The following is a 23162-nucleotide window of genomic DNA, read 5'->3' on the forward strand; positions in this document are numbered from 1 at the left end:
AGATTAGAAAAGCCCACAAGGCTTTCAAAGGGTCTTGAAAGTATGAGTGTGAGGGTGGGGGGAAGTGATTCTAACCCTTTAAACTTATTTTTATAAAGAATGTCATATGAGTTGATTTTCCATCAGCTACCTGCTCCATTAGTTCACCTTTTAGGTCTTCTGCGATCTCGGCAGTAAAATCAGACTGCGTTCGTTCATTCCAGGGTAGAAATAGCTCTGCTGTATGCTTCTTGCTTCCTATATGAGTTGTTTCATCTGTTTCCAAACCAGGGAATTTTTCAGGCACTCCTTTCTGAGGTGCTGGGGCAAGAAAGCTTGCCTGATTTACAAAGCCATCTAAATTTAAATGCAAATTACTGTGTGCTCTTGAGAGTTTGGAAGGAGACCAAAGCAGGCCAGGAGTTTTTCCCCTAACTCTGAATACTTTAGAGACCTTTAAAGTCTGGCCCACACTGGACAGGACGGTGAGGGTTCCTTATCCCGGGCTGACAGATTCTTTAGGCTTCATCCACACTGGGTGCTTTAATTAAAGAAATTTAATATTCAGAGGAGGTCATTATCACACTCCCACTAGGGAGTTTCCAGGACCAGCTCTATAAAAAACTTCTCTTGAATAGATGTGAAGAGCCATGATCTTATCCATTTGAATTGCCTTCAGTTCATTTCCCTTTAATTTATATTCATAAACTCAAGGGTAGTTGACATCGTGTGAGGGGCAAGGTAGCGCCTATTAATATTTTGATACCAACCAACTCACATCTGGGTTGCCACGGGGGAAGAGACAGAATGCACAGAATGTGATGAATGCACGTTCACTGGGCAGATAATTCTAAAATGATGTATTTCTCTTTTTATTCCATCAACCATCTTTGTCAATAACTAGAGAGACCCAACTCTTCTTTTTCATCCAGGATCCTTATCTTATGGTCAGGTTCAATTTAATTTATCCAGAGTGTTGGCCCAATACAGGGGGGAGAAGGACAAGAAAGGATGGGGTTCAATATCAGCTCTTAATCAGCTAAGGATCAACTTGGGATGGTAAGATGCACGCAACTGAACCACTGACATCACCTCCACAGGCAGCACCCAGGGGCTCTTAGCGTCTCAAGAGGCAGGAATATCTGTGAGCTGAGATGGTCAAAAAAGGCTTTAGGGAAGAGGGAGCTTAGGCAGGTTTAGGGAGACCCAAGGTCACCAGAGCACAGGTCTAGTTTCAGCTGGTATGCAGTATTCATCTGTAGAATGGAAATAATCATCCTATCTCACAGAGTTACTTTAAAGATGGTATTATATAATATGTGATTAGCATAATGCTTGGAACCTAATAATAAATTCTAAAAAATGGGACAATTATAGTTATAGCATTGAGAGTATTGAGGTGGTTGAGAGTACTGACACCAGACTGCCTGGGTTCAAAACTTGGCTCTTCCAGTAGTGGCTGCAAAGACTTTGATCTAATTACTTAATTTATTTTTGTCCCCATTTTAGAAACGGGCCCCGTAATACTCTCTGCATTATAGAGTTGTGAGGGGATCAATTGCTTAGAACTGAAAAGAAACTTTATCAGTATTAGCTGTTACTACTACCACGATGATGAGGACGACAATAATGATGATGACACAGGAGAGAAATTATTGAACAATGTGTATGAGGGAGCCAGGGAAGCCCTTGGCTTCCCCAGTTCATAGCTTCACAGAGGCTCTACCTTATCCATAATTGGCGGTGTCAACCAAATCAGGCTGCCCCAAGCTTGGGCATACAGGGGCAACAGGTCCATAGTACCTGTCCATAGTGCCCAGTAGAGAGAGTCTGACGATTGTGTCGAGGGTGTTTCAGCCCTCTGGGAGAGATTAGGGCCTCAGAGGATGATGCTGAAGGCCCAGGACCAAGCATCAAATAGGAATCAGGCTGGACCATGTGAATGGGGCCAGGCCAACTGCTATTCCACCTTGCAGGGTGATCTCCAAAGGACAAACATCCAGCTTGACTTTGGGGATGGGATTGCAGTGTCCTATGCTAACTTCAGTCCCATCGAGGACGGCATCAAACACGTGTACAAGAGTGCGGGGATCTTCCAGGTGACGGCCCACGCGGAGAACAACCTGGGCTCAGACACAGCTGTCCTCTTCCTGCACGTGGTTTGTAAGTAGCGTGAGCCATCGCCTCTCTTACTTTCTTCCCAGTTGACAACTCCCTTTGTTCAGACTTCCCGGGATTCCAAGCTGAGCAAGATTTGGTGTGACTACTACCCCTAATGATGACCTCAATCAAAAGATTGAGATGTGGGCTTCCCTGGTGGCGCAGTGGTTGAGAGTCCGCCTGCCGATGCAGGGGACACGGGTTCGTGCCCCGGTCCGGGAAGATCCCACATGCTGTGGAGCGGCTGCGCCCGTGAGCCATGGCCGCTGAGCCTGCACGTCCGGAGCCTGTGCTCCGCAAGGGGAGAAGCCACAACAGTGAGAGGCCCGCGTACCGCAAAAAAAAAAAGGTCCCTGGCAAACAGTGACCTAGCTGGTCTCCTAGCATTCTGGTCACAATAGCAGCATAAGGACCAGCAGTGGTGAGGGAAGTGCATGGAGAAAGACCTGGATTATACATGTTATATCCTTAGAGACGCCACACTACATGACTGCGAGATAAATGATTTCTTCTCTGGGTCTTCTGAACTTCAGTTTCAAAATGCCTTAATTCTAACTGGCACCTTGCTTCACAGGGATCTTGTAACAATAAATAGGAAACACAAATAACACACCCAATCATTTACTAATTTATTCAATGAATATTTGTTGAGTTCTTAATATATGCAAGGCTTCTGCTAGGCACTGGGAGGCAACAATACAGAGATGGCCCTGCCCTTGCAGAGTTTACATTCTGGTGAGGGTGGGAAGGTACTGTGAGAAACGGGCCACCAATAGCCCCAGGGGTGATAACCACACCACACCGACAATAATAATTCTGTGTCCGAAGCAACAGGTCAGAAACCCAGGTGGGGGGTGTGCAAGGTGTTTATGAGCCAAGTTTAGAGCAAGGGAGGCCTGTGTTCGAATTCTGATCGTATCCGTTTGTGAAATGTCTACTGTCAGTCAACTTTCTTAGTCTTTACAGACCCCTGTTTCCTCACCTTTAATACTTAGATTATAGCAAGGCCATGAGAATCAAATTGGATTATGTGTGTGTGTCAGGGGTCCCCAAGACATCCCCTCCCAGGTTTAGTTATTTGCTGGAAGGACTCATAAGATTCAGCATATAGTCATACTTCAGACTATAATTTATTACACTGAAAGGAGACACGTCGAGATCAGCAGAGGGAAAAGGCCAGGGGGACAGAGTCTGGAGGAAACTAGGTGCAAACTTCCAAGAGTCTTCTCCCCATGGAGTCACATAAAACATGCATAATTCCTCCAGCAATGAGTTGTAGCAACACATATGAAGGGCTATTTACCAGAGAAGTTCATTGGGGACTCAGTGCCTGTGGCTTTTACTGGGGACTGGCCAAGTAGCCATCCTCTGCCTAGGGTATACCAAAATTCCAGACTCCCCGAGGAAAGCATTTTTTCAAAATAAACCCTATCATTGGTTAAAAAAAAAAAAAAAAAAAAAATAGAGTGAACCAATCTTATCAGCTCACTGTTGACTGGAAACACTCCCAGAGCCAAGTTCCCAGATGCCAGCAAAGGGCCAGTCTCGCCCACAGGTCTTTCTAAAGATGATGATCTCAGGTCAACATCAGTGTTGTTCTTCTGCACAGTGTGCAAAATGCCACTTAGCACCCAGCCTGGCACATGCTGAGTGTTACCTGCCCTAGTAACTACTAAGTACTTCCCATTCACTTTCTACCTGACACTTCTGCCGCCTTTAAAAATGAAGACAAAGAAAAAACATTTTCTTTCCTCTATTCCAACGACCTGCCCCACCCATGTTCCTAATTCTGCCAAGAGTGGGCCTTGCCTGCCAGACACAGTGACCAATGTATTTCAGTGGCAAAAAAAAACACAAGAGCAGGGAACAGGTTTATACTGTGGGTTACGTGCGTGAAGAAGGAAACGTCCCTTGAAACTTTTTTCGTGCTCATAATTTCCTCCAAATCAATCATGGCTGCATCTACCAGACAGTTATTGTAGTGGAAACTGCTCTTGGCCTCATCCTGGGCCATGAGCTAACAAAGGTAGTTGTTAGCCGCCCATAATAACCAATCTCGCACAGATTATTAGATTTTTATCAGAAAGAGCTCTCTTTGACGGTGCGGGTTTTAGGAGTTTGCTGTGTTCCCTCCTGAATCCCTCAGCTCTCTTCTCCCCGATCCACGGTTTAGCTGTAGATAGAAGTCTGGAGCTTCCGGCTCAGGTTCTTTGCCCTGAAAAGCTGTTTGATGTTGTTGCTTGAGATTATATTTACCTGAATGTACTTGTCCTGAAGCTGGCATACATGTGGCCACGCTTGATGGTGTTCTAATTCGTGGAAGCCCCACCCTTTTGTGTTTGGCATGAGTTTAGGGAGAAGGAGGTCTCATTTTATATTTTGGGGTATCAAAGTACCCAACAATGTAAGCCCTGGTTGAGCTGAAGCCTCTGAGTGACCGAAAGCTGAGAAGCCTGTCTAGGGCCATGAGTCATAGCGACATCACTGAACTGTGGAAAAGCCCAGGGTTCCCATGAGCTGGCCAGGGGAATGGGCTCCATGCGTTTTGAGGGAGAGAGATAAGACAGCAGCGTTATCTAAAAAATAGTACAAATGAGCTTATTTACAGAACAGAAACAGACTCACAGACATAGAAAATAGACTTACGGTTACCGAAGGGGAAGAGGGTGAGGGATAAATTAGGAGCGTGGGATTAACAGATACACACTGCTGAATGTAAAACAAATAAGCAGCAGGGATTTATTGTGTAGCACAGGGAACTATATTCAATATCTTGTAATAACCTATAATAGAAAAGATTTGAAGAAAAGAATATTTATAGGGCTTCCCTGGTGGCGCAGTGGTTGAGAGTCCGCCTGCCGATACAGGGGACATGGGTTCGTGCCCCGGTCCGGGAAGATCCCACGTGCCGTGGAGCGGCTGGGCCCTTGAGCCATGGCCGCTGAGCCTGTGCGTCCGGAGCCTGTGCTCCGCAGCGGGAGAGGCCACAACAGTGAGAGGCCCGCGCACCGCAAAAAAAAACAACAAAAAAAACAAGAATATTTATATATATGTATATGTGTATAACCGAATCACTTTGCTGTACACCTGGAACTAGCACAATATTGTAAATCAACTATACCTCAATTAAAAAAAAAAGAAGCATTGACTTTGAGCATAAAAGGGGCCCTTTTCCCAGCAGGAGAAGAATGAGGGATGTGAATCTGGGCACGATGACCGGGCCAGGGTCCCCTTCCCATTACCTCATTCTCTTCCACAATGATCAGTAACACACAAACAACAAAGAGAGATAAACCAGAAAAACTCCTAAGAATGAGCAAATATAGCAATGAAAAGTAGGTGATATTTTCTCACACGTGTGTGTGTGTATGTGTGTGTGTTTATTCTCACCAACAGTCAAACCATACAAAAATAATTAAACAGATTTACTCATTGAAAATAATTAAACCTTCAGCCAAATATGTATCTGAAGTGACAGGTTTGAAATTATTTGTTGAAAGAAATCTTGAGGGACCGTATGTCTGGGGTCAGGTGAGAGAGCAGTAGGCAAGGAATATTTTCACGCTGTAGATACACAGATTCACTTGTTGATTGTTCAGGAAAATATCATCTGGGAGGTGGCAAGCCAGTCTGGCTGATCTCCTCCCCCAAACATCAGTCCCTGTCCAAACACCTTTTATCCCAATATAAATTTACTTACGACATAGGAGGTACGCGGTGAGACTCAGAACGCTCACTCTCTCAAGAGGGACTTCTACACAACGATACACAGGAACAGTGATGATGTGGTGGTAGTGGTAGTGGTGGTGGTGGAAACAGTGTCAGCACATAATGAATTATATGATACCTTTAACATCCACACGTCACTTTCATATGTTCTTATTACTGTCAGGAAGGCAGGGCACAGCATCACAGTCTGTGTAGACTCAAGGTTCTGTAAGATAGAGGAAAAGGTCATACATCTAAAATTAAACAGGAGCAGAAGTGAAAAGTATCCATCTGTTTTCTTCCCTTTAAACTGAGCTGTCTCCAAAATAACCCAAGACATCCATAGTGAAGGCTGGGTGGCCTGGAAAATGTCCCACCCATGAGAAGAACTCAAGGCCCCCACGCTAAAGAGCTGGCCATGCTACAGCTGTGACCTTTAGTCACTTTAGCTCGTCAACACCATCATGGTGGAAACCAGGGAAATGTGCTCTGACTTAGTGTGGACAGATAATTAGAAGATTTTCATTGGATTTGGCTAAGTAGGAAGGATATAAGGAAGGGAAGAAAGGGAGGAAAGGAAGTATGTAGGAAAAAAAGAAAACAAAAAGGAAAAAGAAAGGGGTAAGGGTGGGGGAGAAAATCCCACAGAGTTAAAAAATAACCGATCTAACCCACAAAGGCAATGCTGATACACTAACGTTTTCCAACAGCGTTTTCCTCTTCTCACGTTATTTTGGAAATGAATTAAATTAAAATCCTCACTTAGTATGCATAGGGTGGGTTCCAATCTATTCTGTTACTTGCTAGTTTAGAACCTGAGACTGCTTACATCAGTTTTCTGAGGAAGAAAAAAAATACAAGCTTGGTCGCCTTTAGGCAAGCAGCTTTTTAAATTATTATTTGGGAACCTGACACTTATTTCTCCTTCAATTTAGGGAGATGGGCTCTCTCCTTTCTATAAAACAGCCTTGCGAGCCTCTGAATGATACCCACTGAGTGTTGCAGATGACAGGCACAATGGCCGATTGTTGAACAAGATGGGGCCAATTAACAATTGAGGATAATGGCAGAGCCCTCCCTACAATGCGCTGACCGCCAATCACAATACAGGCTACTCGGCAGAAACGCAGGAGACCACGCTTTATCTTCCTATTTATTGACTAAGTGTCCAGTAAACTAGCTTTGTCCTTGGGCTGGAGGTTCACAAGCATTCGAGGTTGGGCTTATCGGATGGAAATTAAATTCAGATGGCACTGAAAAAAATCTGAAGCCCGATTTGAGTTCCCTATTATACGTGGTACTTCATTTCAAGTACACACACACACACACACACACACACACACACACACACACACACTTCTCAACATCTGTGAGTTTGCAATCCTTGTTTTATTATAGGTGATGGTAACAGAGGTTAAGATTAAGAATCTGGGAGTGTGATTGTTTATTCCAGGAATAGAAACACTGACATTGTTCTCCTTGTTCCCTTAGGTCCCGTGGAGCATGTTCATCTCCGAGTTCCATTTGTTGCCATAAGAAACAAGGAGGTCAACATCAGTGCCGTTGTGTGGCCCAGCCAGCTGGGGACCCTGACCTATTTCTGGTGGTTCGGCAATAGTACAAAGGTTTGGCCCTTTCTGACTGGTGTGTGCTTAGGTCTATACTGAATGTTCCCGTGTTCTAACTTCTGTGTTGATGTTGGGTGGGGGGGTGCAGAGGGGGGATGTGGGCAGTAGGGGGTACTTAAATGAAGCTATGAATCCACGTAATTGAATATGACATACCCTCCTACAGCAAGTTCGTTGTTATAATAGGGAAAGTTCAAATAATCCTAAGGAAGAAAGGGTACTTGGAGAATCTGGTTGTTCTTGCCCCTCTAACCAATATTTCTCATATTGATGTTTTTCCATTTTGTTCTAATCCCGGCCTTTCTACTCACCTGCTGCATAATATCAAGAAAGTCATTTAGCATCTCTGAAATTAAGTGACACCATCTGTGAAACACGAATTAGATATCTAGATGCTGGGCAGCGAAAGTCAAATGGAATAATAATGCACGTAAAGCATCTTTAGCAAGACCTGCAAGGTGTTCTGTTAGGGCCAGGTACTGACGTTCTTCCTCTTAGGCATGGTACTGATGTTGCCAAGTCTCAAAGAAAGGGACTTCGGGGCCAAACTCTGGACTTTGCAGATACTCCCTACTCCTGGCAACTGGTGATGACGAAGCTTTTTCAAGGATAACCACACCTGTACGACAGAAGCTGAGAGCAGTGTGGCTGAGGGTTCCTCAGCTTAAGGGCTTCATGGTTTTCGCTCTTCCTGTTTTTGTCTTTGCATTTTCTTTAGTCATTCTTGATGTGATTGGTACTGCTCATCTTAGACCTTTACTTTAAAAAAAAAAATTTATGAAAGATATATCAGACTCAGAAATGCTGGATATCTAAAGAAAGGGGAAATAAATATTCAGTTGCTGGTGTAGTAATTCCTTTTAAAAAGGAATGGAACAGTGCCAGTTTTGTTTGTTTGTTATGAGATGAGCGAAGAGAACTTCAGCTTTTGCATGGTGAGAGTGGGAGATGATTCATCCCTGCTCTTATTTTAAATTAAAAAAAACATTTTATTGAAGTATAGTTGATTTACAATGTTGTAAATCCTGCTCTTTTCCAGGGTGGTAGCGTGATGTGGTTGAGAGAATACGGACCTTGGGGTCAGGGAGACAAGGGTTAGGTTTCTAGCACTGCTACATGTTTATTATGTGAGCTTCATCAAGTGATCTGACCTAAAATTTAATTCACTCAACAGCAAACTGGAGAGAATAATGCCTGCATCATCTCGATTTTTGTGAAAACTAAGTAAGATACTGTGTATCTCCCTGGCACAGACTAGTTTACTCACTAAATGGATGCTTTCTATTTTGGTGTAAAAACTGACTGTTAGGATGGTTTGATAAAAGACTGAATTAGATTTATGGACCCAAGGGACAATTTCCTGTTTGCATCATTTGTGCTGTATACTTTCAAGTTCTTAGTATAGACTATGATGCTTTTGCATTTCTGGTGTTATTATTCACCAAGACAATAGGCAGGAGGTTAGTTAATGAGATTCCCCATTTAGTATATTAGAGAAGTGAAGCTCCCTGTGTGAGATGAGCATCCTAAGGTCAAACAGCTGTTTAGCTGTCGAGCCAGACCTAAACCCAGGTCTCCTAATTCCCATCTACCATGTACCCCCCAGCCCCAGGATGCTTTCTTTCTCTGCATCACCCTGTTTGGAGATCACAGACCCTAAAATTCTGCTTTAAACACCAGCAGACATACATGGTGAAGGAAAAAGAGAAAATCTTCTAGGAGGAGAACATCAGAGGATTTTAAGTTCATTTCACCTCTGAGGATGTGAGGTTTGGGCTGTCCAGCCAGGGAGTTCTTTTCTGTTAGTGTTTGTTCACCTGTTGATCTTTACTGGGAGACAAGTGTGTGTAGGGAGGGCAGTTCTTGGCCATCATGAACCCAATGAACTCAACGGACCACAAGGAACCAAAGATAGTGTTTCTCTATAGCACCATTTTTTTCTTTGGGTGTTTATTCTAAGGCCTGAAATACCAGACAGTGTCTAATAAATATTTGATCAACAGAGAAGTGGACAAAGTGATTGGAGAGCCTAGTTTCTATTTCTCTAACAATTATCTGTTAGTCTGAACGAATCCCCGGATCTGAAGCTCAGTGTTGTTTTCTCTAAATCTAGGATACTAATATCTAATCCATGATCATCATTGAGTTATTATTTGAAATATCTTTCTATCATCTCTCTATCTAATCTATATTATGAGAGGGAAATTTTAAAATTGCAGAATGGCATTATGGTTTTATTTTTTTAATTAAGGATGACCTGAAGTACTTCTTAGGTTAGGAATTTCCATCTATAACCTTGAGCATAAAGTGCTGTACAAATACCCAAGATCTCAAAGGTCTTACTAGTTGGTTTTTGCTTCCCAAAACGCCAAGACAACGATAGTACATTAGAGGCATTGGAACAGAGTGGTTTTGAAATGAGACAAACCTGGGTTGGGGTCCAGACTCAGATTCTCTTTGCTGCATGCCTTGTGTCAAATCAGGTAATTTCTCTGTGCCTTAGTTTTGTTCATTGTGATGTCAGGATAAGACTGGTAGCTACTACACTCTAATATTGCTCAGAGGATTAAGTAAAGAATGACATTTAAGTGCTTAGAACACATCCAGTCACTGTTGTGCTCATCCTTTGCATCAATGGCATCTACATCTCAGTGGCAAATCTGACATGGTTCTAGAGATTTCTCTCCCACCTTCAAGCATTGTTATTCCATCCACTTAAAAGAGTTACATCTTCAGTGCTTTTGCAAGCACCATGACAGAAACACATCAGTGTGGCCACAGTGCCCGGAAATTGATGTAGTGAGCATTGTATTTTCCTGGCAAATGAATGAGTGTCTTTGGGTGTCTTGGTGAGTGCTCTGAGTGTCGAGCTATGTGGTTACCTGTGATGAACAAACCGATCTGTAAAAGGAGCTAATACTAATTTTGAGCATTTCTTTCTAGCATTGGCCTTGCACTAGGCTCTTCATATATATTATTTAATCATCAGAACATCACTGATGAAGGAGAAATGATCCCCTGTGTATGTGTTTGTGTGTGTCTGTTTCTATGTTGTGACCAGGTGAATTGGATTGGACAGGTTGCCCAGGTGGTTGAATTAAATCGACCTCCCAATAAGAATCAGTTGACTCCCCACAAACCTTTATAGCCACCCCTCTGCTTGGTGCCCTTAGGAACAGAAGAGCACTTACAACCTTGTCTCTATCTTCAAGGAGATTACAGTCCTGATGAGAAGGCAAGATGAACACACACACACAATGATCGGTGAGCAAGTGTGATGATGTACGAATAGAGAGAAGAGAGCAAGCATTCCTGAAATCCAACTACAGGCCCATATACCTACAGGTCTATCAGCGGGAGATGCTAAATTATATCAGTAGCTCCGTGGATCTTTCTCGAGAACCTGCGTTTTGTGCTAAATCTTATGAGGAACACAAAGCAGTATAAATTCCATTTGTTGCCCTTAAGAAACAATCTGTTCAAGAAGATGAGGTTAACATCCCAAAATAGATACTGTAGGGAATGGTAATAGGAATGTAACATTACTGGCCCAGCCAGGCAGCCTAGGGGGGGATGGATGCCGGGCTTCTTGGTCTTGGAGCAAGTTGTGTATGAAGTTGGTCCTAAGCTGGCATTGAAGGAGTGGTAGAGTTGAGGCCAGAGAGGAGGGGGAGGGATGTGTGCCCACTGGTCAGGCTTTGGGCCTGTTTGTGTTCTGTGTAGACAGACACTACGAAAGAGGGATTCATTTGGGGAGAAATTGCGTAAAAAACTAAAACTGGGGAGGATAGATGACAAATGGCTTTGAATGACATAACCGGATGTGTTTTAGTTTGTCATAGAAACTTAGCTTTAGGATAGGCTAGTGGAAGATAGAACCAGATTCATGGACGGTGATATTTTCAACAATGAGATACTTTTGAAGAGTTTTTACAGGGGTGTGTGTGTGTGTGTGTGTGTGTGTGTGTGTGTGTGTGTGTTTGAGGGAATTTTTTTTCCCCAAAACTATAAATTTTCAAAATACTCCCATAGTCATAACACATATTTAGGTACTATTTACTTTATTTATTTTTGGTCTTTTTATGTATTTTAGACTTTTCTCTCATGTAGTTCTCATCATAGCATATCCACAATTATATATCTTGCCTTCTCCATAAAGTAAAGCACTTTCCACATATGTAATCTTCTGAAGGTTTTAAGTGAGGCAAGTGTAGTGATTACATAGTCTGTCCAATTTAGGAATGGAAGGTTTTATCAAGGTATACATTTAAATTGTGGGGATTTTATAATATTCAATATTAACTTCACTTGCTATGTATTGGGAATCTGGTGTAGGCTGCATCCAGACATTTCCCTGAAGCTCCCTGATCCATTAGTCACATGGGAATCTCCTAACTAGTTACTCAGAGCTTCATTGATGGCTTGCTGGGCTTAGCGGATAATACATGACCTGTTGCACATGAGGGATCCTCTGTGGGCAGGGATGCAGCCTGCAGCCTAGGCAGGACATGAGCCTTGCTGTGGGCTGGCCCTGCAGCTTGGACAAAACACGGAGAAGTCAACTGGCCGCCTGTTGGATCTGTGGGGCTCTAACAGGCCAATTTGCTGGGATTAACAGAGTTCTGGCTTAATAAATGTGTCTGCTTGCCTAGTAGAGTTAGTAAATGAACCTTAAAATATTTGATTTAATTTAGTGTTGTGCCCTAGACATGGGTGGCCAGTGAAGAACTCAAGAATCCCGTGGAGTGTTCCAGCTTTGCCAGGAAGGTGAAATCAGCCATGATGTCACAACAGCTGATGAAAAACAAAAGCAATTTGGAAAACAGAATTAGCTTCTGCCATTTCCCTAGGGTGGAAGCCTGGAGCCTGTTACCTGGGGGCCAAGTGTTCACATTCAACACAGTTTGTTGGCTGTGGCTCAGAGCCCCGACTGGCTGGTGGGATGGCATGCTCCCTCCCACCTCAGATGGCTTTCCCTTGTCCTGCAGACGTGCATCCTTGTTTGGTTCCTGGATCTTCTAGGAAAGCAGCCAGATAGAGAGGAGACCAAATCTGCTGGGACAGGAGGAATTCCACTCCTCTCAGAAAGAGATATCATTGTCTGGTACAGCACCATCACCCAAGCCTAAGATAAGACGAGTGTGCAGAGAAAGGGGAGCAGGGGCCATGTAGACCCCTGAAAGCTGAAGAAGATGACATGATGGTTGTGCAGATTCCCTGAAGGGACAACCATTAGTGGAGAAAAGTATCCTGGGGCTGAGAGCTGGGAAGAGATTAGAGATAGCTGAGGGCAGTAACCAAAATGGAAGGACAATGTGATACAGTTATGGGAAGAGCAATTCATGGGATCAAACAAACAAACAAAAAGAAAAACACCACATCAGTTATTGCTTTTTTGTTTTGTTTCTCTCCCAACATTTTATTATTAAAAACTTCAAACACAAACTAAAGTTGAAGTGAACATTCACATACCCACCCTCTGTATTCTATCATTAACATCTACTGTGCTTGTTTTATCATGTCTGTTTATCTGTCCATCCCTCTGTTCAGCCATCAACCGATCTTAAATTTTGATTTATTTCAGACACTTACATGCCTTGTCCTAAATGCTTTAGGTGGCAAATCATTAGCTAGAGTCCTTTATTTGTTTATACTTTTTCCCCCGGGGGGTATGAAATGTATCAACAGTGAAATGTACAGATCTGAAGTGTGTAGCTCCTGAGTTCTAACAAAGGCATATACCTGTAACCCAAACTCCTATCAAGATATATAGTATCAGCATCACTCCCAAAAGTTCTCTCATGCCCCTGGTCAATTCCCACCCCAACCCCCAGAACCAGTCCCTATTTTTTTCGTCATGAATTAGATTTGCCTTTTCTAGAACTTCTTTTAATGTAATCATACCACGTTAATTCTTTCATATAAGGCTTCTTTCATTTCTTATGGTTTTGGGACTTATCCATACTGTTGTATATATCAATATTTGTTCTTTTCTGTTCATTATATGCATGTACTATGACTTGTTTATTCATTTTCCTATTGATAAATTCTCCTAGGTTCTTTTCAGCTTTTGGCTAGTATGAATGTACTGCTATAAACATGTTCTTTTCTTTGCGGATATTTTCTTTTATCTTGACTAAATCCCCAGGACTTCAATTGCTAAGTCATAAATATCAAATGTTACAACTACTTTGGAAAAAATTATCACAATTTCTTGTAAAACTGAACTTTTTCCTACATCGTTGCACCATTGTACATCCCACCAAAAATGGATGAGAGTTCCAGTGGCTCCACATCCTCAATAATATTTGATATTATTATTTTTAAAGAAAATTTAGCCATTGTGTTTGGTATATAGAGGTATCTCATTTTCCTTCCAAAGAATATGACCGAGGTACTGAAGCAGTTGAAGGTATTCTGACAGGTAAGTCATAATGAGTTGACTAGTAGGAACTAGAAAATTTGCCAAAAGCCATTCATCAATCCTATGTGTTCTGATTCCTGAATGAGTCCTCACAACTTCTAACCCAAACCTTTAATGTAAAAGATAAAGACCTAAGGCACACAGTGGGGACAAATTTTGCCCAAGGTAATTCATTAAAATAGTAACAGAGCCAGAGTATCAAGTCTCTGTTCTTGTTATACTAAAGGTGGTAACTCAGTGGCACACATTCTTCCTTTATTCCATGTCAGTGGCTGACATTGCCATGCTGAGCCCAACTTAACTTCAGCTTCCTTCTCAACACAGGACACTAAACAGCCACTTTTGGCCCATGGGAGTTGATTTTCATCACAGAACCTACTTATACCTCATTTGTTGTTTAATTAATAAGGCCACACCCTGTGCACATCATCACAGAGCCATAAGTACGGAGAAGCATGCTTGGGCTCTGGGGTTTACCCTTAGTTAAGATAAAGAGTGTAACTCTTTCAGTACTCACTTCTTTCTTTCATTCAGCAAGCAGAGAAGAAAGGGTGTCAGAAAGCTTAGGGCAATATCTCTAATCCTGTCCAACTCCAGCCATCAGCCTGGTCATAAAATAGAGCAATAGAATATTAAAGCCAAGAAATCAAAGTATTGTTTCAGAGGCCCAGTTGAAAATTCTGAGCTAGAGAGGAATTTCAGTTTTGCAGGAGGGACGCTGTCTGAAAACTGCCTCTCTGAGCCTCTGCAGGGTCTAGGTGCACGGGTGTGCTGTGTGAACACTGGCCGATACCCACATTTTAAAAGGGAAACTCTACACATCCCCAGCTGGCTACATCATTACTCTATCCTATTGTCGTCCTAACACACAGAGAGGAGAGGGGTCTGCTCATCTGCACTTGTGACATCTCTTCACGAGCTGCCTTAGAGAAGCCTCCTACTAATATGTCTTACCTTGCAAACACCAGATAACTCGAGAGGGCACTGGCTTCAAGATAATCACTGAATAATGACTCTTCAGTCGCAGAATCTGCATTCTCTTCTCTCCAGTAAGCACCTGCTTCTATCAAGATCCTAATTCCCAAGAAAAAAAATATGCTTATTCTCTTTCTTTATCCTTGACAAGTCCCTGTCTGTCATGATCAAGGAAGGAAAACAGAAAGGGAAAAAAGATTAAAAAGTGAGCACAGATATGCATGTTTATATGTTTTCCAACTTATTTAAATTGTTAGAATGCCTTGCAATGGAAAAACAGATATGACCAAACAAAATGTCAATAATATGACCATACATCCAAGTTATATACGGATTCTGCTAGATGTAAGACAATTTGCCAAGGGTGGTTGATACAAAAATAAATAAGATGTGGTCACTTCTCTGAAAAATCTTACAGCCCGATGGAATACAGGATGAAAATATAAGTGACATGGAATATTAGAGGAAAAGAGAAAAGTGATCGCCTATTCCCAGAGTCACTGGGAATAGCTTACAAAAGATGCTTCTACTTTGCCCCAGGAGAAGGAGTAGAATGATGTGCAAAATCCAGGGTGCCCAGTCTTATCTTCATCTCTCAGAATTAACATTTTACAGAGCATTTCAAGTATATTAATGCCCTTCCTGGATACTGGATATACAATCACAGTTTCAGAAAGCTGTGCATTTTTTTTTCCTTTTTCAAGTTAGGATCCCTTGGGGATATGCAAATGCTATGCAGATTGGTGACAGTCTGAGATTTACAGGAAAGGAGGGAATCGGATATCCCATAAAGGACTAAATAAGTGTTCCTGCTTCTCTCTTTTAGCCCCTCATCACCTTAGACAGCAGCATTTCCTTCACATTCCTAGCAGAGGGAACCAATACCATCACTGTCCAGGTGGCTGCTGGGAATGCCCTCATCCAGGACACAAAAGATATCGCAGTTCACGGTAAGCCCCGTGATGCCCCTTCCTGCCCAGCCAATCCCCTCCATACACCATAGCAGCAATCGCTGACAGCTTTGGAAATGCCCCAGGGCATAGGAAAATTAGGTAGGTCCACAAAAGTTATCCAAACCTACTTCTTACCTTGTTCTTGAATAGATACAGAGGTTGTTAGAGAAGCAGATCACGGACAGGCATTTCTTGTCTTCTGTGATGTGTCTGCATCAAAACCTGATGGTCTCATTAGACAGAGATGTATCATAAGTTGAAGGAATGCTGAGCTGGAAAGACTGTCATAGAAGCATCTAGATCTGATGACCTGCCAAGGTATCTCTCACACACATGTGGCATCCATTCTTTGTTAGGTTGGGGACCAGTGATTTCAAAAGCTGGAGGAGACATGGTCCCTGCTCTTGAAGAACTCACAGCTTGGGTACTGGGATGAACTACACATAACTGCTATGTTTTCTTTGTTGTTTGAGATTCTGATCTTTGGCTGCAAAGGCTGAGACTAAGGCTGAGAATAGAAAGACACAGCAAGGCGGGAAAGTGGTAAATAGGGCCACCGTTCTGTTCTCAGTCCTGGAGAACCACTCTTAATTATTAAATTTCTTTTAAATCAAATTGTGCTTCTACCACCATCCCACAAACCTCCCACATACCCTAAAAACAGCCACTATACCAGGGTTTTCCAGAAAGTTGTACTGAGTGAGGAATGTGATCCTCTGACTCAGTCTGTATTTCTTCCACCTCACCCCGGGTGAGTGCCTTTTCCTACAACTCTGCAAACTCGAGGCTCAGCCTCTCTCATCGGGCACCTGGAAGACTTTAAGTAAACATTTTTATTGGAATGTAACTGGGAGTTTGGGGTTATTAGATGCAAACTACTACATTTAGAATGGATAAACAACAGGGTCCTACTGTATAACGCAGGGAACTATATCCAACCTCCTAGGATAAACCATAATGGAAAAGAATATTAAAAAGTATGTATACAACTGAGTCATTTTGCTGTACAGCAGAAATTAACACAACACTGTACATGAACTATACTTCAATTTAAAAAATTCTTTTTAAATACAGAGAAGTGCACAGATCATAAGTGTTTTAGCTTCATGAATTATCACAAAGTGGACACACCTGTGTACCTACCAATCAGATTGAGAAACTGAATGTTACCCACACCCTAGATACAGGGTTTTGACCTGTTTTCTAAGCCCTTGAGGCAGTTTTTCTAGCAGGGTCCATGGAACTAAGGGAAGGATAAGAAAAGGCTTCATTCTAATCTAGCTCATTTATTAATGCTTTATTGTTGCCACTGCATGATACCACCTGCAGCAGCAAAAGTCCCCTTCTTCTGGAGTTTCACAATTTTCTTGCATTTCAGGTAATGTTCATTTACAAGAAGAAGTCCTTAAGATTTTAAAAACAAACAAAAATGGTAGGAGCACAAATTTACTTCCAGTCACCAAATGCCACTTTTTTTTAGAAGCCAAGAGACAGGTTGAAAGGAAGGAATTTGAGATGAGGCCACATGAAAGACTGTGCCCTTTGCCTAAAGCACAGTGATCATGGAGTCCCCTTGCCTATCACACCCTCTCTCAGCCTCACTCACACACGCTCTCTCCTTGCAGAATACTTTCAGTCCCAACTCTTATCATTCTCTCCTAATCTGGATTACCACAATCCTGACATTCCGGAGTGGAGGCAAGATATTGCCAATGTGATCAAGCGGGCTCTGGTGAAAGTAAGTTGGCTTTTTCTTTGCTTAAATGTTTATGAATAAAGAACAAGATGCTGTGGTCCAGAATACATTTTCATGGATGCAAACCACCGTTCCGCAGTTAAGTAAAGATTATTTCTCTGTAAAAAGAGAGAGAGAAAAGAAGAATGGGGGAAGTGAAGGATGGGAAGGAAAGATGGAGAGATTAGGCGGAGAGAGACGGAGACAGAGAATCAATCCGGTGTTCAAGGATGGGAAATTGACCCCATCTTAATCCTAAAGTTTTCTAAGGTAGCAAATTGACCCCTTTCATGAAATGATGGCTGGGCCCCTCATTGAGTCTTTACTAATATCATTCATTTAGTTGGCTGTTTGCCCACCAAGGTTTGGGGTTTTTTTGCTTGTTTGTTTGCTTTTGTTGTTTTTTAACCACTCAGACTTCAAGACTCCCACTGACCATATGTGGCCATCAGAAGGCTGCAGGTCAGGAAACAGAGCATGGTAGCAGACTCTGGGGTTATAGAATTTGCCCAAGGTCATATTTTCCTTAAGACAACGTTGAAAGTTGAAAGGGTTTTTTTAACCCTTTGCTCACACCTAGGCACTGGACTATAATAGCGAATAAAACATGGTCAATTCAAATGTAGAGATAAGTCTAATATGCAGCTAGTTCTATGGTAGAGGCATGGCCAGCATTTCAAAAGAGCACAGAGAAAAGTGCAGTTCACTCTGTCCAGGAAAGTTCAGGCTTCGCACACATTTGTGGTTCAGTAAATACTTGTGAACTGTTAGAATAGTCTTTGGAGGGGATACTTGAACTCTGTTTTAAAGGACAAATAGTAGTTAACAGAGAGAGGATGATGTCTTTCAGGTAGAATGAACAGCGTGTGCAAAGCCAGGCTCCGTGGAAAGCACAGAATATCTGGGACATGACAGTTTAGTGTAGCCAATCTATAGGTTATGAGGGCAGGTGTGAATGATGTTGAGCAGGGATGGATTGGTCAGTTTGTAAAGGGTCTGAGGAGCCAAAAGGGGTTTGACATACATCCCGTAGTCTCTGGAAAGTGTTCTTTCTTTATTATATTGGGTTGGCCAAAAAGTTCGTTTGGGTTTTTCCGTCAGATGTTACAGGAAAACCCGAACGAACTTTTTGGCCAACCCAATATAGGTAAAAATTTCTGGCAATAGATTCATGTTTCAGACACCCATTCTGGTGGCAATACAGAGGATGGGCTCCAGAGGTGGGAAAGTGAATAGTGTAGGGGGAGATTTCACAAAAGATGACCAGTTAAAAGACTACTGTGATCCTGAAAAGGGACGATTCAAAGGCTACTTAGGCAGTTGAGCAGTAGAATTGGTGACTAATAAAATACAGTGTGGATGGGAGGGAGGGAGAAACTTTCTGATTTTAAGAGTAGGAAGGAGAGGGTTTTCCTTGCCATTGATCAAGATGGTGACTGTGTAGGAGAAACATGCTTGGGGAACAGTAATCATTTGGTCTTTTATATGAATTTGGAGCACGTGAGAAACAACTGGATGAAGATAAGCAAGAGAGTTGAGGATATGGATTGGGGATCGAGTGAGGTTTCCGTGGGAGGTAGCAATGTGGGAACTGAGGCTGTGGAGCTCTTTAGATCCCCCCCACCCCACCTTGAGAGGGAGAGGGGCCAGGGCAGAGATGGATGCTAATGCTTCCCAAGGCAGAAGAGAAAGATCCAGGGAAGGACACGGAGAAGGAGCTGCCAGGAAGGAAGAAGCACCAATAAAAGAGAATGATATGAGAGTGTTCCTGTGGGGAGTTGTCCACAAGAAGAACTTCACCTCACATCTTTTTATAAAGAGATTGTTCCTAGAGAGGGATGAGAATGAAATTGGTCTTGTATACCTTCGACTGTGAAACATCCAGGATTGTGTGGGATTTTGTACGACTGGAGTTAGGTCCCTCCAAGGTCCCTAACCAAGTGATGCACCCCGAGACCACTCTTCCCTGGGACACAGGGTCACACCAGCCACAACACTCACGGGCTCATCCCCTTCTCTCAACTGGGTGATTGTCTGACCTCAGTTTGGTCTCTGAGACTTACTTCCCCTGGCTGGTTAGGACAAGGCCATCTCGCCTCCCAGGAGGAAACTGAGGCATCTGGCAAAGCCTCTTCAGGCTGCACGGGGATGTCTCCCCACCTTGGAGGGCTTTTCAGGCTTCTGACTGCCGCTTGCTAGTTCTCTGCAGGTTGGCACTCTTTCTTTCCTGCATCACATTCCTAAGCGTTAACTCCAATCTCTAGTTCCAAATTAGACTCAGAGCTGAGCTAATGGGAGACAACCCCTCCAGTTCTATTCAGTCCAGTGTCTATTCTTTCCTCCAGGTCAGGCATCATTTGGAACAATGAGGTAGCCACAGAGTTCGTCCCCCGCCCCCCTGGAATGTCTGGACAAACATATAATAAGAAGTTATCAGAGAAAAGAATGTAGCAGACAGACATACTCATATGTTACCGTGGACATGATCTAAGTTCCTTTCATGGTAATCTGGAGGTGCTGGGGACGAGAGACTGACACGGAACAGGTCACTGCAGGCGGGATAGTCAGGGTAGACTTCTTGGAGGAGGCAGGTGTTTCAGCCAAGTCAAAAACTATATATATCGTATTTGGATTGACAGAAGAAGTTTTGTTCTGGATGTAAAGACCTTCCAGAGACACATAGGAAAGAACAGGCCTACTCTTTATTTACATGGGAGAACTCAGAGTTTTGTTTTCTTAAGGAATTTGCCTTCAGACGGAAGCTTACGTTTAGTTTTTATCCAAAAACAATATAATCCTTTTCCTAAACACTCAGGAATAGAAAAATTCATTCAGTACTTCAACATCTTAACAGAACTTTTAGTGCTTTGTTTTATTTTTTATGTATATTTTTTATTTTTATAGAGTTGTAACCAAAGAAATGTGAGTAATAGATCAGAATACAGCTGTCATTAGGTGTTTTTCCACGTTGCCGCACTGTACTAATTATCTTAATGGTAGTATAACCATTATTTACTTAACTTTTTTGAATATTTGAGTCTTCCCCATTTATCTGACATAAATAATGTTCTGAGTGTTTCTTCCTCCATATGGCTTTTCCTATAGTTTGGATCATTTCTTTAGGACAGACACTCCAAGTTACAGTTACTGAATGAAGGGTCTGAATATCTTTATGACCTTCCAGTAAGTCTTTTGAAAACCAAATTGGCAATATGTATCAATTTTTAGTGCTGCCAGCAACAGTTGAGGAAACCTCCTAATTGAAGCCTCGCCAGTATTAGCTACTGTAACTTAACAAAAAATCCTGCTTTAGTAAGTGAAAACAAGAGCTTTGCTCTTTTTTTTTTAATTTGTGTTTTCCCGTGTTTGTTTATACCTTCTTATTCTTCATTTGCAGCCAGTCTGTTCATGTTTTCACCAGAAGCTCTAGTCCCCTTAGTGCAGAAAAATGGAAAATATGGGAGGAGCTTTTGCCAATATTGCCAGCAAACAGTATTTTGAAGATCATTTGTAGTAGTATTTTAGTTTCAGTACAGATGTATATGAGAGCAGAGGAGGAAGTAAAACTAATAATTCTCTACCTAGCAGTTCGAGGGGAAAACAGAAAAGAAGCCTGGATATGTATTGGAAACTGTGCCTTAAATGCTGCATTTAAAAAACTTTATAGTCCATATCCTTGTTATTGACTTGGGGAAGGCTGGCTCCTCCAGGACCCCATTCTTTGGTCTAAACATCTTTGCAGGTAACCAGCATCCCAGAAGAGCAGATCCTAGTTGCCGTGTTCCCTGGCCTCCCCACTTCCGCAGAGCTCTTCATCCTTCCCCCCAAGAACTTGACAGAGAGGAGGAAAGGCAATGAAGGCGACCTGGAACAAGTAAGTGAAAGAAAACTAACTTGGTAGGAGACTTGCCTCCACCTCATAATCTAAGGGGACACAAAGTATTTCCAGCCAAAAAGTGAGATGAGCCCTTTCCTATGGGTCCATCAGACTGTCACTCTTTGTCTAGCACCCAGGGCTTTGGAGAGCAATCAGCCTTACCTAGAATAAACACAAATGCATAAATACTGGAGCATTCAGCTACACAGGCAAGAAGAGTACCCCTGAAGTCATTCATTCCGACAGTTGCCATTCCTGCAACTTGCTCATGTCTCCCACCCAATGACTTGCTCTGGGGAAAAGAGATGAAGAGAGGAATTTGAGTTTCCCTATATACTTCTGGGAAAATGTGCTTCCTGTCTTTAAAGATCCTAGTCAATAGAAGTTCTGCTTCTAGGAAGAAAACGAACTGGTTGTAAACAAGTGTCTTTGGAAAGAGGTGGATTGCCTCATCTTGCTTTGACTAAGGAAGCAGCATTCCCAAAAGGGATCGTGATTGACTGTCCTTAGCAAATGGCATAGAGTTCTTGTGATCTGCGTACTAGCCTAGAAATGAAGTCAGTGGTGGTCCCATGGTTCTCCTTCTCTTCCTGCCCTTGCTGGGGTCTTAACTGGCCGTGCTTTGCTTTACCCTTCCATGCTCCTGTGATGCTGAGTTAGAAGTAGAAATAAGTGAGAAGGAGGCTGCTGAAAATCAGCGCGAATCAAACACATTTGCTCCCATACGAGTTAATCGTTGTACAGATGTCTTCCGCATCCCTCTGCTACTCACCTGGCCGTCACCCCATCCCCACATCCATCCACAGTCCTCTGCGAGCTGCACAGGTGCCATCATGGTCAGTTTCTCTGGAAAATGAAGCGGATCCTTTCATTGAAGGGCTGCATATTGAGATTGGCCAGATATAAATTCAGCTTCTCAATGCGTTCATCGCTTTTACAAGACCTCTTTACTCTGAAATAGGAAGTGGCATGTGCGAACTATATTTGGAAGCTACGATATCCATCCATTTAGATAAATAGGTAATTACGGTGATGAATAGCAGCTGTGATATTAAGGCGCGAACAGCGAGATAAGAGTTAGGGACAACAGCCTCAGTCTGCCTCAGCTTCCACGTGGGAATTACACAGTGATTAAATCAATGTTACGCGTTCTGAGACTTGCTGGGGAAAAGTAAAGAGGAAGAATTATCCCTAAAAAGGAGGCAGCTTCTCCTTTAATGTTTGCCTCCCATTGTCTCTAAAAGGGAAACAGCAGAGGAGTGGGCTGGGGTGTATGTACCTGCTTTAATCCTGGCAGGGGCTTCGCTACCCTGTGAATATTGCTTGTTCAGATTAAAGAACTAACGGTTGGTCAGTTGACTTTCTTTCATTGGGACCCACAACAGGTCTCTCTATGGAAAGTTATACAGGCTTAAAAGGCACTGAACTGGGAGTTGAATGGAACCTCTATGTCTGTTGTCAACTCGAATTCACTAGGTGACTGTGGACACGCCTCTCTCTGTTTTACTCTCCTCTCCAGTATAGGCAAATAATACCAGCTGTGTCCTTGGCTTCACAGGGCTCTAGGGGCTGGGAGAGCCAAATGGATAAAAATGTTCCAAAATCCTGTCCTCTGAGTGAACATGGTCATTTTTTGCCTATTGACCCTGGTTTCTTATTCCATGAGGGAGCACCGTCACATGACATTTCTTCCCATGCAGCCTCTCTCTCTCTCTCTCCCTTT

At 42.7% G+C, this 23162-nt stretch overlaps 1 protein-coding gene across 1 annotated transcript in view; it reads left to right on the top strand.

Moving 5' to 3' along the window:
* Positions 1–23162, top strand: part of SORCS3 (sortilin related VPS10 domain containing receptor 3) — a 583600-nt gene that overhangs the window by 551049 nt on the left and 9389 nt on the right. The window contains exons 19-23 of the mRNA XM_027112540.1: positions 1956–2142; positions 7339–7472; positions 15701–15824; positions 17453–17565; positions 21305–21436. Of these exons, the coding sequence (XP_026968341.1) occupies positions 1956–2142; positions 7339–7472; positions 15701–15824; positions 17453–17565; positions 21305–21436 (690 nt within the window). The remainder of the gene's footprint in view (positions 1–1955; positions 2143–7338; positions 7473–15700; positions 15825–17452; positions 17566–21304; positions 21437–23162) is intronic.

The sequence above is a fragment of the Aethalodelphis obliquidens genome, unplaced genomic scaffold, assembly GCF_003676395.1.
Source record: "Aethalodelphis obliquidens isolate GAN/ISIS:26980383/991018 unplaced genomic scaffold, ASM367639v1 scaffold11, whole genome shotgun sequence".
Lineage (NCBI taxonomy): Eukaryota > Metazoa > Chordata > Mammalia > Artiodactyla > Delphinidae > Aethalodelphis > Aethalodelphis obliquidens.